Source organism: Oncorhynchus mykiss, chromosome 5, assembly GCF_013265735.2.
Source record: "Oncorhynchus mykiss isolate Arlee chromosome 5, USDA_OmykA_1.1, whole genome shotgun sequence".
NCBI lineage: Eukaryota > Metazoa > Chordata > Actinopteri > Salmoniformes > Salmonidae > Oncorhynchus > Oncorhynchus mykiss.
In genome coordinates, this window is record NC_048569.1 from 51,487,785 (window position 1) to 51,502,455 (window position 14,671).

Here is a 14,671-nt window from a genome sequence, read left to right on the forward strand (position 1 = left end):
GCATCCTGTGTCAAAAGGTTGGCTGGTCCTCATTTAACGTCCCATAGATCACTTCACTATTCCCTTTTTGTTTCCGAGTTACCTAACTTCGTTGTTGAAGTATGAAAAATCAGTTACCAATCCCGTTCACAGGGTTGGTTACCCCTTGAGGTTCCTCGGGTAAAACCACTTTTAGTTTTAATGCGCTTCACTGCTGGAACAACTTGCAAAACTCATTACAATTAGATGTTCAGGTGCTACTCAGGCAGTCTATGGTGTTTTAATTGAGGACCTAGTAGCTGAGGACTGTAACTGTCATTTTGTGTTTTGTATTGATTGCTGTTTTGTTTTACATTATATTGGTTGTTGTGTTGTTGTGATCAGGGCACCATTGGGAATGAGACCATGGACTCAATGGGTTTTCCCTGAATAAATAAATAAATAAATAATAGTAATACATAAAAAAAAACTGTGCTTCCTAAACTCTAGAGCCCTCAAACTGAACTCTGGACCTCGAAGCCAGTTCCACTGCATTTTTTAATTGTTCCCCTCTAATCAGGGACTAATATCGACATTGGACACCAGGTGAGTGCAATTAGAACAGGAAGAACATAACACCAGCAGGCTCTGAACCTCATAGGGTAAGAGTTGAATACCCCTGCCATAAAGTCTGAGACCGTGACTCATCACTGGAGAGACCTCCCTAGTCCCGTCTTAGTGTCCTTCTTCCTCTCTATACTCCCTAAACCCCTGAGGGCCACAGATCTAAGACTGTGACTCAACACTGGAGACTGCAGTGAGATCAGCTGACTGATGGTTATAGTTTACCATTCAGCGCTAACCCGAGCACATGATCCTTAAAGCACAGAGCCGAATCTGTTTGTCATATTGTCTGGCCCTGCATCAGCAGGCTTAAATCAAATCACATTTATTTATATAGCCCTTCGTACATCAGCTGATATCTCAAAGTGCTGTACAGAAACCCAGCCTAAAACCCCAAACAGCAAGCAATGCAGGTGTAGAAGCACTGTGGCTAGGAAAAACTCCCTAGAAAGGCCAAAACCTAGGAAGAAACCTAGAGAGGAACCAGGCTATGTGGGGTGGCCAGTCCTCTTCTGGCTGTGCCGGGTGGAGATTATAACAGAACATGGCCAAGATGTTCAAATGTTCATAAATGACCAGCGTGGTCCAATAATAATAAGGCAGAACAGTTGAAACTGGAGCAGCAGCACGGCCAGGTGGACTGGGGACAGCAAGGAGTCATCATGTCAGGGTAGTCCTGAGGCATGGTCCTAGGGCTCAGGTCCTCCGGGAGAGAGAAAGAAAGAGAGAATTAGAGAGAGCACACTTAAATTCACACAGGACACCGAATAGGACAGGAGAAGTACTCCAGATATAACAAACTGACCCTAGCCCCCCGACACATAAACTACTGCAGCATAAATACTGGAGGCTGAGACAGGAGGGGTCAGGAGACACTGTGGCCCCATCCGAGGACACCCCCGGACAGGGCCAAATAGGAAGGATATAACCCCACCCACTTTGCCAAAGCACAGCCCCCACACCACTAGAGGGATATCTTCAACCACCAACCTACCATCCTGAGACAAGGCTGAGTATAGCCCACGGCACAACCCACGGGGGCGGGGGGGCTTAACACCATGAGGGCTTCATCTTCGATGTCTCTGATGCTAATTTTGCTGGCTGTCTGTTTGAAGGCGGTAGAAGTTTTATGAGTCTGTGGCCTCTAACTAGTGAGAATGAACACAGCAACACAGAATGTCATTATTGAGCTGAAACCAGTAGGCTGTTGTGCTGGTGTGCAGTAAAAAAGTACTCCTGAAAGGTACAAAGTCAGCCCGATCTATGCTGATTTTTTTATGTGTTTTGTGAGCCCACCTTTGAAGTACAGGTACACACCCTGGTTAGAGGTGCTAACTTGCAGAACACACACACCATTCCCTGTAAAGAAATTTGTTTCATACACACTTCAGCTTGTAATAATTAAAATGTGAAAAGCTTGTGACTGTTACCCGGTTGCATAAAGTACTAATCAGTCATGTTTCTCTGCTTATAGATTTTGTTTGACCAGGCCCAGCGATCAGTCAAGACCCAGCTTCTAACTTTTGTGAAGGAGTAAGTAGGTCGAAATGAATGCTCCCTCATCATATTACTGCTAGTTGTATTCTTATTTTACACAATAACAATGGACAGTGTCTCTATTCAACATTCAAATTATTTGTGATAGATCATGGTCTAGGACTAAAATAACTAAGGAAGGAAATGACATAAATAAATTCACACAGCACAATAGCACAAGGAGGAATCTCAGTCACACAAACAGTACATGAATATGTATGAGGCGATCGGCGGCAGTGTATCCGATACGATAAAGGATGGGATGACACACGGTCTGCAACGCATTGTGGAATACTATATTATTTGCTCAGTATTAAAGGGTGTGTAAAAGTACAGCTTCTAAATGTTTCCTAACCTATTAGCTAATGCACCCACATTTTCCCAGACAGTTTATGTAAGAGTTTAAGCCTGCAGGGAAACCTCATTTGTTTCATTATGCAGGATTAGCCCGCTGCCTTTGCCCACACCACACACGGGCTAAACTCCTACATCAGCATTCTGCCCTATAAATGAAGAGCTCAAAACCATGTTCCCAAACAATTACTCACTCCTCCTTCTGTGGTCCAAAGGTGTCTTTATTTCACTCAAACAGTACAAGCCAAAGAACAAGATGTGGGCACTTGAGTTTAAGCTGTGTCCTTTGTCCCTCCGTTTGGAGTAAATAGTGTCCTCATATCTGTGCCAATTCATTCTAAATGTACAATTCACATTGCGAACACTAGCAAATGATTCAAGCTTTGTCAGGGTGCATGTGAGGCAAATTTCCAAATAGTCATTAATTGCTTTGTCAAATGATACTGCTGGTTACAAATCACCCCCAAAGCCTTTTGTAGACACATTTGTGAGGGAAATTAGATTTTTAGGGCAATTGCTTCCCTTTAGTCATACACCTAATAAACTGAGAAGACCTTTAAATAGATGATAGACTATTTCCTCTAATGATTGACATTAGCTAGATTGTTTGTTCAATGTTTCCCATTTCTTCTTTTCGGCTTTGTGAGTGGCTTCATTCCACTCACAAAGGCGAAAATCAGAAATGTGATCCTTCTTGCTTACCGGTATTTGGGCGATTATGCGATTGTAGCCACTTGCTCTGGTTGTTTTTCAAACCGTGTAAAACCACAAAACCTTCTCTATACAACTCATACAACCAAAACATGACTACAAATAAACAATTGAATGCCTTCGAGAGAAAGGTCTATACTCCTGGATTAGATTTTTTTTTAAAACATTTTTATTAGATTGACAAAGATTTAGCAGAGGTGTGACTTCCTCATTATCATACCTGTTTCTTATGTTTCACCTCCCGCCCTTAGGGACCTACGTAAGTTCAAAGAGTCCAAGAAGCAGTTTGACAAGGTGAGCGAGGAAAAGGAGGCGGCGCTGACTAAGAATGCCCAGGTGCCACGCAACAAGCAGCACGAGGTGGAGGAGGCCACCAACATCCTGACGGCCACACGCAAGTGCTTCCGCCACATCGTCCTCGACTATGTCCTTCAGGTACAGATCCAGGATCAGCTTACTTTAGAAATCCTTAACTTAACCTTCAGAGTGTTAACTCTTAAACTGACCTCAGATCAATTTCTAAGGGATAACTTTATCCTTCTATGAAGAATTAAACACAGACTGAGGTTCACCAACCACGTGGAAAGCAACATCGGTGTGAATGTTTTTGTAGCATTTCGCTACACTCGCATTAACATCTGCTAACCATGTGTATGTGACAAATAAAATTTGATTTGATTTGTTTCAGCCCTGCTCTAAAACTTGGTTCAGCTAATCAAGATTTTTCTGAGCAGTTGATTGATTTAATCAGGTGTGACAGTGTTAGGCTGAAACACTAGACCGTACTCTCCAGGACTAGGGTTGGTGACCACTATTGTTCAGCAGCATTTTACGTATGGTGAGTGGTCTGGCACAAGGGTGAGTTTACCCCCCATTCCAATGTTAAACTTCTTTAAGCATCTTTGATGAAAGGCTGTAGCCTGAAAGTAAGGCCAGCTATCAATTATGTCCGTACAATGCCATACAGACCCTGAATAGAGGCTTAACACTTGGGTATATTCCGTCTACAGGTCCAACACGAACAGAAATTTTCACGGTGCCTCAGTCTTTTTTTCTTCTGATAGATACAAAATGTTATAGGCCTTTCTTTCATACTATTCTGATGTTCCTAGCTTGTCAAACCCACATGGCTCTACAGTTTGTGCTATGTTCCCCCGATTGCTAAGCTGACCTTTCACATTGGAGAGTAGTCATGTATACAGCCGTACCTTCATTGCCTCGTCTTCTCCTGGGCTGCAATGATGATGAATGGGCCATGTCGGCTGATAAGGGGGCCAGGCAGCTTAGCATTACCTACAGTGCCTTGCAAAAGTATTCGGCCCCCTTGAACTTTGCGACCTTTTGCCACATTTCAGGCTTCAAACATAAAGATATAAAACTGTATTTTTTTGTGAAGAATCAACAACAATTGGGACACAATCATGAAGTGGAATGACATTTATTGGATGTTTCAAACTTTTTTAACAGATCAAAAACTGAAAAATTGGGCGTGCAAAATTATTCAGCCCCCTTAAGTTAATACTTTGTAGCGCCACCTTTTGCTGCGATTACAGCTGTAAGTCGCTTGGGGTATGTCTCTATCAGTTTTGCACATCGAGAGACTGACATTTTTTCCCATTCCTCCTTGCAAAACAGCTCGAGCTCAGTGAGGTTGGATGGAGAGCATTTGTGAACAGCACTTTTCAGTTCTTTCCACAGATTCTTGATTGGATTCAGGTCTGGACTTTGACTTGGCCATTCTAACACCTGGATATGTTTATTTTTGAACCATTCCATTGTAGATTTTGCTTTATGTTTTGGATCATTGTCTTGTTGGAAGACAAATCTCCATCCCAGTCTCAGGTCTTTTGCAGACTCCATCAGGTTTTCTTCCAGAATGGTCCTGTATTTGGCTCCATCCATCTTCCCATCAATTTTAACCATCTTCCCTGTCCCTGCTGAAGAAAAGCAGGCCCAAACCATGATGCTGCCACCACCATGTTTGACAGTGGGGATGGTGTGTTCAGCTGTGTTGCTTTTACGCCAAACATAACGTTTTGCATTGTTGCCAAAAAGTTCAATTTTGCTTTCATCTGACCAGAGCACCTTCTTCCACATGTTTGGTGTGTCTCCCAGGTGGCTTGTGGCAAACTTTAAACAACACTTTTTATGGATATCTTTAAGAAATGGCTTTCTTCTTGCCACTCTTCCATAAAGGCCAGATTTGTGCGGATTGTTGTCCTATGGACAGAGTCTCCCACCTCAGCTGTAGATCTCTGCAGTTCATCCAGAGTGATCATGGGCCTCTTGGCTACATCTCTGATCAGTCTTCTCCTTGTACGAGCTGAAAGTTTAGAGGGACGGCCAGGTCTTGGTAGATTTGCAGTGGTCTGATACTCCTTCCATTTCAATATTATCGCTTGCACAGTGCTCCTTGGGATGTTTAAAGCTTGGGAAATCTTTTTGTATCCAAATCCGGCTTTAAACTTCTTCACAACAGTATCTCGGACCTGCCTGGTGTGTTCCTTGTTCTTCATGATGCTCTCTGCGCTTTTAACGGACCTCTGAGACTATCACAGTGCAGGTGCATTTATACGGAGACTTGATTACACACAGGTGGATTGTATTTATCATCATTAGTCATTTAGGTCAACATTGGATCATTCAGAGATCCTCACTGAACTTCTGGAGAGAGTTTGCTGCACTGAAAGTAAAGGGGCTGAATAATTTTGCACGCCCAATTTTTCAGTTTTTGTTTTGTTAAAAAAGTTTGAAATATCCAATAAATGTCGTTCCACTTCATGATTGTGTCCCACTTGTTGTTGATTCTTCACAAAAAAATACAGTTTTATATCTTTATGTTTGAAGCCTGAAATGTGGCAAAAGGTCGCAAAGTTCAAGGGGGCCGAATACTTTCGCAAGGCACTGTATAGCTTGGGTTTCATAGTGTTGCTGTGAATGGGGAAGTTGACTGCATTTACTAGCACATAGGGTTGCACATTTTGGGGAATATTCATAGGTGGAAACTTTCTGTGGGAATTAACAGGAATATATGGGAATTAACAGAAATATATGCAAATTAATATTAATACCGTTTAAATGTAGATTTTTTGCATTGGATATATTTACCATATCATATGGAGACAGAAACATACAATTTTTACAGAAGTATTTTTTTTTTTACAGAAGTATCATAAGTATACATGATTGCAAATGATTAAATACTTCCAATAGAAGAAAGAAAAATGTTGCGAATTTAACTTTAATTAAATGAGATGATTCATCACATGGGATGATTTCACCGAACAACAAAAGAAAGGGAATATGGAATGATCCCCAATGATCCATTGCATCTCACAAAAAGTGTTTTCAACATACAGTGGGGAGAACAAGTATTTGACACACTGCCGATTTTGCAATGTAATAAAATGCAAATTAATTACTTAAAAATCATACAACGTGATTTTCTGGATTTTTGTTTTAGATTCCGTCTCTCACAGTTGAAGTGTACCTATGATAAACAATTACTTACTACATGCTTTGTAAGTAGGAAATCCTGAAAAATCGGCAGTGTATCAAATACTTTTTCTCCTCCCCACTGTACATCTGTAAAATGATAGTCTAGAAACTAAAGCTTTGGTTGTCTTCCTCTCAGGCTTCCATGTTTTCTCCCTGGACCTCCTCAATGTCCACCTCTTGAACATCAGACTCTGAGGCCTCATCTTCACTGTCACTTTCCAACCTTGTTGAGGATGGCTCGTTGTCAGGCTCAAAAAGCATAAAATTTGCCCGGTTGGCCACCAATTTTCCAACCCTTATATTGGTCAGCCTGTTGCGTGCTCTGGTGTGTGTGTTCCCAAACAAGGACCAGTTGCGTTCTGAGTGGGCTGATGTTGGTGGGATTTGAAGGATGATGGAGGCAACGGGGGAAAGAGCCTCAGATCCACAAAGTCCCTTCCACCAGGTGGCTGATGAGATATGTTGGCACAACTGTCATATTGTATCTCCATCCCAAAGCCTTTGCTTGGAAGTGTACTTCGCCAGACTGCCAAGAACCTTACCTTCATCCAGGCCAAGGTAGTGATGACACCATAGGCCTTGTTGATCTCTGCACCAGACAGGATGCTTTTGCCAGCATACTTGGGGTCCAACATGTACGCTGCAGCGTGTATGGGCTTCAGGCAGAAGTCTTCACACTTTTTGATGTATTTCAGAACTGCAGTTTCCTCTGCATGTAGCAACAGTTAAGTGGGCAGGGCAGTACGGATTTCTTCTCTTACATCTGCAAGCAGAGTCTGAACATCAGCCAGGATGGCATTGTCTTCCTCAATCTGCAATGGCTACTGCTATAGGTTTCAGGAGTTTCAGGCTGCTTACCACGCTCTCCCAAAATACATAATCCAGGAGGATCCTCTTGATGGCGCTGTCCATATTGGCAGACTGTGATATATGGCCATTTCTTGGAGAGACTCCTTCCCCTCCAGGAGACTGTCAAACATGATGACAACACTACCCCAACGGGTGTTGCTGGGCAGCTTCAATGTGGTGCTCGTATTCTTCTCACTTTGCTTGGTGAGGTAGATTTCTGCTATAACTTGATGACCCTTCACATACCTAACCATTTCCTTGGCTCTCTTGTAGAGTGTATCCATTGTTTTCAGTGCCATGATGTTCTTGGGGAGTAGATTCAATGCATGAGCAGCACAGCCAATGGGTGTGATGTGAGGGTAGGACTCCTACACTTTAGACCAAGCAGCCTTCATGTTCGCAGCATTGTCTGCACCAGTGAAAATACCTTCTGTGGTCCAAGGTCAATGATGACTGCCTTCAACTCATCTGCAATATAGAGACCGGTGTATCTGTTGTCCCTTGTGTCTGTGCTCTTGTAGAATACTGGTTGACGGGTGGAGATTATGTTGTTAATTATTCCTTGCCCACGAACATTTGACCACCCATCAGAGATGATTGCAATACAGTCTGCTTTCTCTATGATTTGCTTGACCTTCACTTGAACTCTGTTGAACTCTGTATCCAGCAAATGAGTAGATAAAGCATGTCTGGTTGGAGAGGTGTATGCTGGGTGAAGAACATTCAGAGATCTCTTCCAATACACATTGACTGTGAGCATCAGAGGTCAGCATTTCTCTGACTACATTTCTCCATTGAGTCAAAAAATCTTCTGATTCCAGGAGGACCATGTCGTTATGGTGTCTGATTCATCATTTTCACCTCGAATTGAAGTAGAGGAGAGCCTTTTGTCAGAGGTTGCTTGTTGTGAGCGCTGAGGGAACTTTATGCACTTGGCCAGATGATTCTTCATCTTTGTTGCATTCTTCACATATTATTTGGCACAGTATTTGCAAATGTACACAGCTTTTCCTTCATTAGCTGCAGCGAAATGTCTCACATCAGATAGTGCCCCTGGCATTTTCCTGTAAAGATTAGAAAAAAAAATGTTTAAAAAACCTAAATACAATTCCATGCACAGATAAATAGTTAAGCAGTTAGATTAAACAACTCCTTTGTAAGATTAAAAAAACACTCTTCAGTTAGCAGGCTCAAGCAAGCTAAACCCCACATGGTTGTAAAAACTATCTAGCAGAAATGGTTAACAAGTAAAAAAGTATTTAAACAGGTTTTGCAGTATGCTGCTGTTTACTAGTTAACAAAAACTCATGTATTTATATAAAATATATTCACCTTTCCAAATATTGTAATCAAAACTTACCAGAAAGCATGTAGACCTTGGCTCAAACAGGTAGTGTGGGCTCAATAACATCTCAGTAGTGTGCAAGATCTTGAGAAACAGCTGTACATGTGATGGAAGAGTGCACTTCACATATGATGGAAGAATGCATGCAGGGGGTTGCAATTCCATTGAATTGGGGATATTTTAACCAAAATATGCCACAAGACTTAGAATTGCCTTGTGTATCTCACAAATTTGTTGAATTTAAGCAAATTTCCCCAAATTCCAGGGCTTAACTCCCCATGGAAAATTTCCTGGAAAGTGTCCGACCCTTTGCAACCATACTAGCATGCACGTTTTACAATAACAGCAGTGTTCTGCAAGGGCTGCCCAATAATTTATCAAAGTCTTCCCCTTGAAGAGGTAGTGCGGTATCGAGCTCGCTTGCTATCAATCAAGTGCTCCGAAAATCTATAAGCCCGGAAAGCAAGGCTGATTTTAAAGGGGCATTCCATTGAAGTTCCACATTTTAATATGTTGTTATTTTCCACATGAGAGTCCTCAGCATGTCAACAACACCTTCCTTAGCAGCTATAATGGGACATTTAGATGTTTATCAATTGACATGGACACAGTTATTTTAAGTTGCTCAATGTCCTCTCAACTGCCCAGCCTGAAAAAAACCTTCCACTGGTCTCAAACCATTCCGCTTTTGCAGATTTATGAAAGAAAGTAAAAGCATTAGTAGAAGCGAGGAGAGTAGAATTGAGTAAATGCAATACACCTATCCCATTCCTAGGGCCTGCTTCTACCTATCCAGTTCCTACAACATCTATAGTGATGTAGTTCTGGCTAATTATACATTATTCATGATGCCCATTTAATGGGAACCAATTAACTTTAAATGCATTTGAAGTTTATTGGTGTGAACTAGGAGGAGTATTTGATTTGATCATTTCACTAGTACAGTGCTCTCTTTTTCTCATATACACATGCGCTCACACACACTGGTGACCCAATCTAACCGTGAGCTTTTCTTTCTACCCACACAGATCAATGTACTCCAGTCTAAGAGAAGATCGGAAATCCTCAAATCGGTAAATATTGTTTTCTATGAAAATAACCATATGAACTTAACTGTTGTTCCCATGTCTTTTGCCTCGTGTACGACGTCTTAGATTGGTATGTTCCTGTCCGTAGATGCTGTCCTTCATGTACGCCCACCTGACCTTCTTCCACTAGGGTTACGACCTCTTCAGTGAACTACAACCTCTCATGAAACAGCTGGGGGGACAGGTAGGCCTTTATCCCATTTACTCCCATTAAACTGTAACTGTATCTCCACCTGGCCCATCCGAACGCATAGTGCTTCTTAAACCTCTCCTCGGGGATCCCCAGATGTTTTACAATTCACCTAGTTAAGGCCTTGATGATGATAAGTTGCCAAGTTGAATCAGATGTGCTAGCTCTGGGGGGGTTCCCCGATGAGATGTTTGAAAACCACTGTCCCCTCAGCGCTAACACACCTGATTCAACTTGGCAGCTTATCATCAAGCTCTTACTCTCTATACAGAAAGGTAAAGCCATGCCAGGCAACGCTTTTCCTCCCTGCCAAGGAGTTGAACTAGGGTGAAAAGTAATTGCTTCGGCCCACAAACCAAACTGTTGTCCATTATTTTTGCTGGGTGCACACATGTACAAAAATGTGCCCTAGTTTAGTTCAGTGGCACTAGGTGGAGCCAATCAACACTAGGCCTGTGGCCAGTGATGATGCACTTTCATTGTGTGTGTCATGGTCACTGGTAGCGCTGACCTGATGCGATACTATCATGATCCTTAGGTGCCGATACTGTATGTATTGCAATTTGATATTGCTCACTATATGTCTGCTGAAGAGAAAGCATGAGAAAACTAGTTTTGATCAGTCAGGCAAAAAAAAGTACTGAAGAGTTATTGGCTCACTATTTAAAAAGAAGATGGAGAACATGCTTTTGGATAAAACAAACTGGAGTTTCGGCTCAGGCACAGACAACTAGCACTAGCTAACGCTACCCACTGTAGCAAATGTTAATAATTGGCACTAGGTGGGGTGAAATATGGAGTGAAATATCGATGTAATATCATCCAAAAAGAATATGTAACTATCGATCACCCCCCCCCCCCATCACTGGTCAGATATATCAGCAGCTTCCTCTGGACCAGGGGAGGTTTAAACTAGGGTTGGGCGAAATGGCCAAAGTATCATATCACATATTGACGGTTTGACAGCATTTTATGTTTTGTGAGTAGTGCGTGACCCCAGGGTGGCAGCACAAACATTCTAAGTGATTTCAATGGGTCTTTCTCCATTCTTATTGTTTTATACTGTTCAGTTCAACTTCAAACTAAAAATGATTTCCTGCATTTTCATACATTTCTACATTTCCTGCACTCATTTGAGATCATTTCCACACTGCCACGTAGGGCTGCATGATATGGGCAAACAATTTAGGCTTTATTTTTAACCAAATGTTGCAATTGATTTAGAGCAAAACACTTGGGTGAACTGTTGGAATCATGGAAATATAATGATTATTCTAATTCTATAGTTATAATATAATAGTGGGCACTTTAAATAGTGTTTTTTGACATGACACCGAATGAAAATGCCAGGGAGGAGTTATTGTGACAGGGTAGGATCCAAAGTTTTTCCTAGAGGACACTATAATCTTTGGCTACGTTGAATGTTTTCTCTTAGCTACTTCATGTAGCTAACATATTCATGCTTCGCATATTCCTCTTTGATTTAGAAGATACTGTTGCACAAACAACATGCTGATTTATACCATCACTGGTATTATCTGGCTGTGTAGCTAATTACGTTTGCTCTGACTCGGTACATTTATTAGCTAGCTAGCCAGCTAACTAGAGATTAGCTTTAGCGGCTATCAAAATTTAGTCCCAACTTGCTAATAAAAGACAAATTAGCTGTTTGCAGATGTAAGGAAAACAAACTAATAGTGTAATGATAGAATGCTAGTAAATTTATATTAAGAAGCACATTTAAAGTAGCATCGTTGTCATCAACATTGTTGCATGTGCTGCATTGACCATGAAGACTGAACGCAAATGTTGCGTGGTCGAGGAACAACAAATGCACTCCTTGAGTGACGGAGCGAGACTAGGTCTGTGTGGAAAGCGGCATGGCGAGAGCGGAGAGAGATGACTCAAGTAGTGAAGTAAACTATAAAAATTGACTTTACACACGGCAAATCACATTTAACATCTCTAGGGTAGGGGGCAGCATTCGGAATTTTGGATGAAAAGCATGCCCAAATTAAACCGCCTGCTACTCGGGCCCAGAAGATATGATATGCATATAACTGGTAGATTTGGATAGAAAACACTCTAAAGTTTCCAAAACTGTTAAAATATTGTCTGAGTATAACAAAACTGATTTGGCAGGTGAAAACCTGAGAAAAATCCACTCAGGAAGTATTTTTTGGGGGGGGGTTTGTAGTTTTATATTCAATGCCATTACAGTATCCATTAACTTAGGACACAATTTGCAGTTCCTATGCCTTCTTTAACCGTCTTTAGAAATTGTTTCAGGCTGTATTCTTATAAATGAGGGAGTAAGACCAGTCTGAATGAGTGGACCCTGACGTGTCACAGAGCTTTTTCATGCGCAATCCCGAGAGAGTGCATTTCTTGTTTACCTTTTATATTGACGACGTTATTGTCCGGTTGAAATATTATAGATAATTTAGGCTAAAACAACCTGAGGATGGAATTTAAAAATCTTTTGACATGTTTCTATGAACTTTGCGGATACAATTTTGATTTTTTTTGGTCTGCCTGTTTTGACTGGGTTTGAGCCTGTGGATTACTGAAGAAAACGCGCAAAGTTTTTGGATATAAAGAGACTTTATCGAACAAAAGGAAAATGTATTGAGTAAATGAATGTCTTCTGAGTGCCACTATATGAAGATCATCAATTAATTAATTAATTGTATCTATATTTCTGAGTTTTGTAACGCTTCTGCTTGGCTGGTTACTCTTTGTAATAATTTGTCAACTGGGCTATGTTCTGGGCTAGGTATGTTCTGGGCTAGGTATGCTTTCGCTGAAAAGCATTTTATAAAGCATTTTATAAATCTGACACTGTGGTTGGATTAACAAGAAGTCAATCTTTAAACCTATGTAAAATATGTTTTGTTTTCTGAATTTTTATAATGAGCATTTCTGTATTTAGGGCAGTACGGATTTCTTCTCTTACATCTGCAAGCAGAGTCTGAACATCAGCCAGGATGGCATTGTCTTCCTCAATCTGCAATGGCTACTGCTATAGGTTTCAGGAGTTTCAGGCTGCTTACCACGCTCTCCCAAAATACATAATCCAGGAGGATCCTCTTGATGGCGCTGTCCATATTGGCAGACTGTGATATATGGCCATTTCTTGGAGAGACTCCTTCCCCTCCAGGAGACTGTCAAACATGATGACAACACTACCCCAACGGGTGTTGCTGGGCAGCTTCAATGTGGTGCTCGTATTCTTCTCACTTTGCTTGGTGAGGTAGATTTCTGCTATAACTTGATGACCCTTCACATACCTAACCATTTCCTTGGCTCTCTTGTAGAGTGTATCCATTGTTTTCAGTGCCATGATGTTCTTGGGGAGTAGATTCAATGCATGAGCAGCACAGCCAATGGGTGTGATGTGAGGGTAGGACTCCTACACTTTAGACCAAGCAGCCTTCATGTTCGCAGCATTGTCTGCACCAGTGAAAATACCTTCTGTGGTCCAAGGTCAATGATGACTGCCTTCAACTCATCTGCAATATAGAGACCGGTGTATCTGTTGTCCCTTGTGTCTGTGCTCTTGTAGAATACTGGTTGACGGGTGGAGATTATGTTGTTAATTATTCCTTGCCCACGAACATTTGACCACCCATCAGAGATGATTGCAATACAGTCTGCTTTCTCTATGATTTGCTTGACCTTCACTTGAACTCTGTTGAACTCTGTATCCAGCAAATGAGTAGATAAAGCATGTCTGGTTGGAGAGGTGTATGATGGGTGAAGAACATTCAGAGATCTCTTCCAATACACATTGACTGTGAGCATCAGAGGTCAGCATTTCTCTGACTACATTTCTCCATTGAGTCAAAAAATCTTCTGATTCCAGGAGGACCATGTCGTTATGGTGTCTGATTCATCATTTTCACCTCGAATTGAAGTAGAGGAGAGCCTTTTGTCAGAGGTTGCTTGTTGTGAGCGCTGAGGGAACTTTATGCACTTGGCCAGATGATTCTTCATCTTTGTTGCATTCTTCACATATTATTTGGCACAGTATTTGCAAATGTACACAGCTTTTCCTTCATTAGCTGCAGCGAAATGTCTCACATCAGATAGTGCCCCTGGCATTTTCCTGTAAAGATTAGAAAAAAAAATGTTTAAAAAACCTAAATACAATTCCATGCACAGATAAATAGTTAAGCAGTTAGATTAAACAACTCCTTTGTAAGATTAAAAAAACACTCTTCAGTTAGCAGGCTCAAGCAAGCTAAACCCCACATGGTTGTAAAAACTATCTAGCAGAAATGGTTAACAAGTAAAAAAAGTATTTAAACAGGTTTTGCAGTAGGCTGCTGTTTACTAGTTAACAAAAACTCATGTATTTATATAAAATATATTCACCTTTCCAAATATTGTAATCAAAACTTACCAGAAAGCATGTAGACCTTGGCTCAAACAGGTAGAGTGGGCTCAATAACATCTCATTAGTGTGCAAGATCTTGAGAAACAGCTGTACATGTGATGGAAGAGTGCACTTCACAT

The 14,671-nt window shown here is 41.3% G+C and overlaps 1 protein-coding gene across 1 annotated transcript in view; it reads left to right on the top strand.

Moving 5' to 3' along the window:
- Positions 1-14,671, top strand: part of LOC110522961 (arf-GAP with coiled-coil, ANK repeat and PH domain-containing protein 2) — a 123,546-nt gene that overhangs the window by 50,837 nt on the left and 58,038 nt on the right. The window contains 4 exon segments of the mRNA XM_036977765.1: positions 2,057-2,115; positions 3,435-3,618; positions 9,904-9,948; positions 10,052-10,147. Coding sequence (XP_036833660.1) covers positions 2,057-2,115; positions 3,435-3,618; positions 9,904-9,948; positions 10,052-10,147 — 384 coding nt within the window.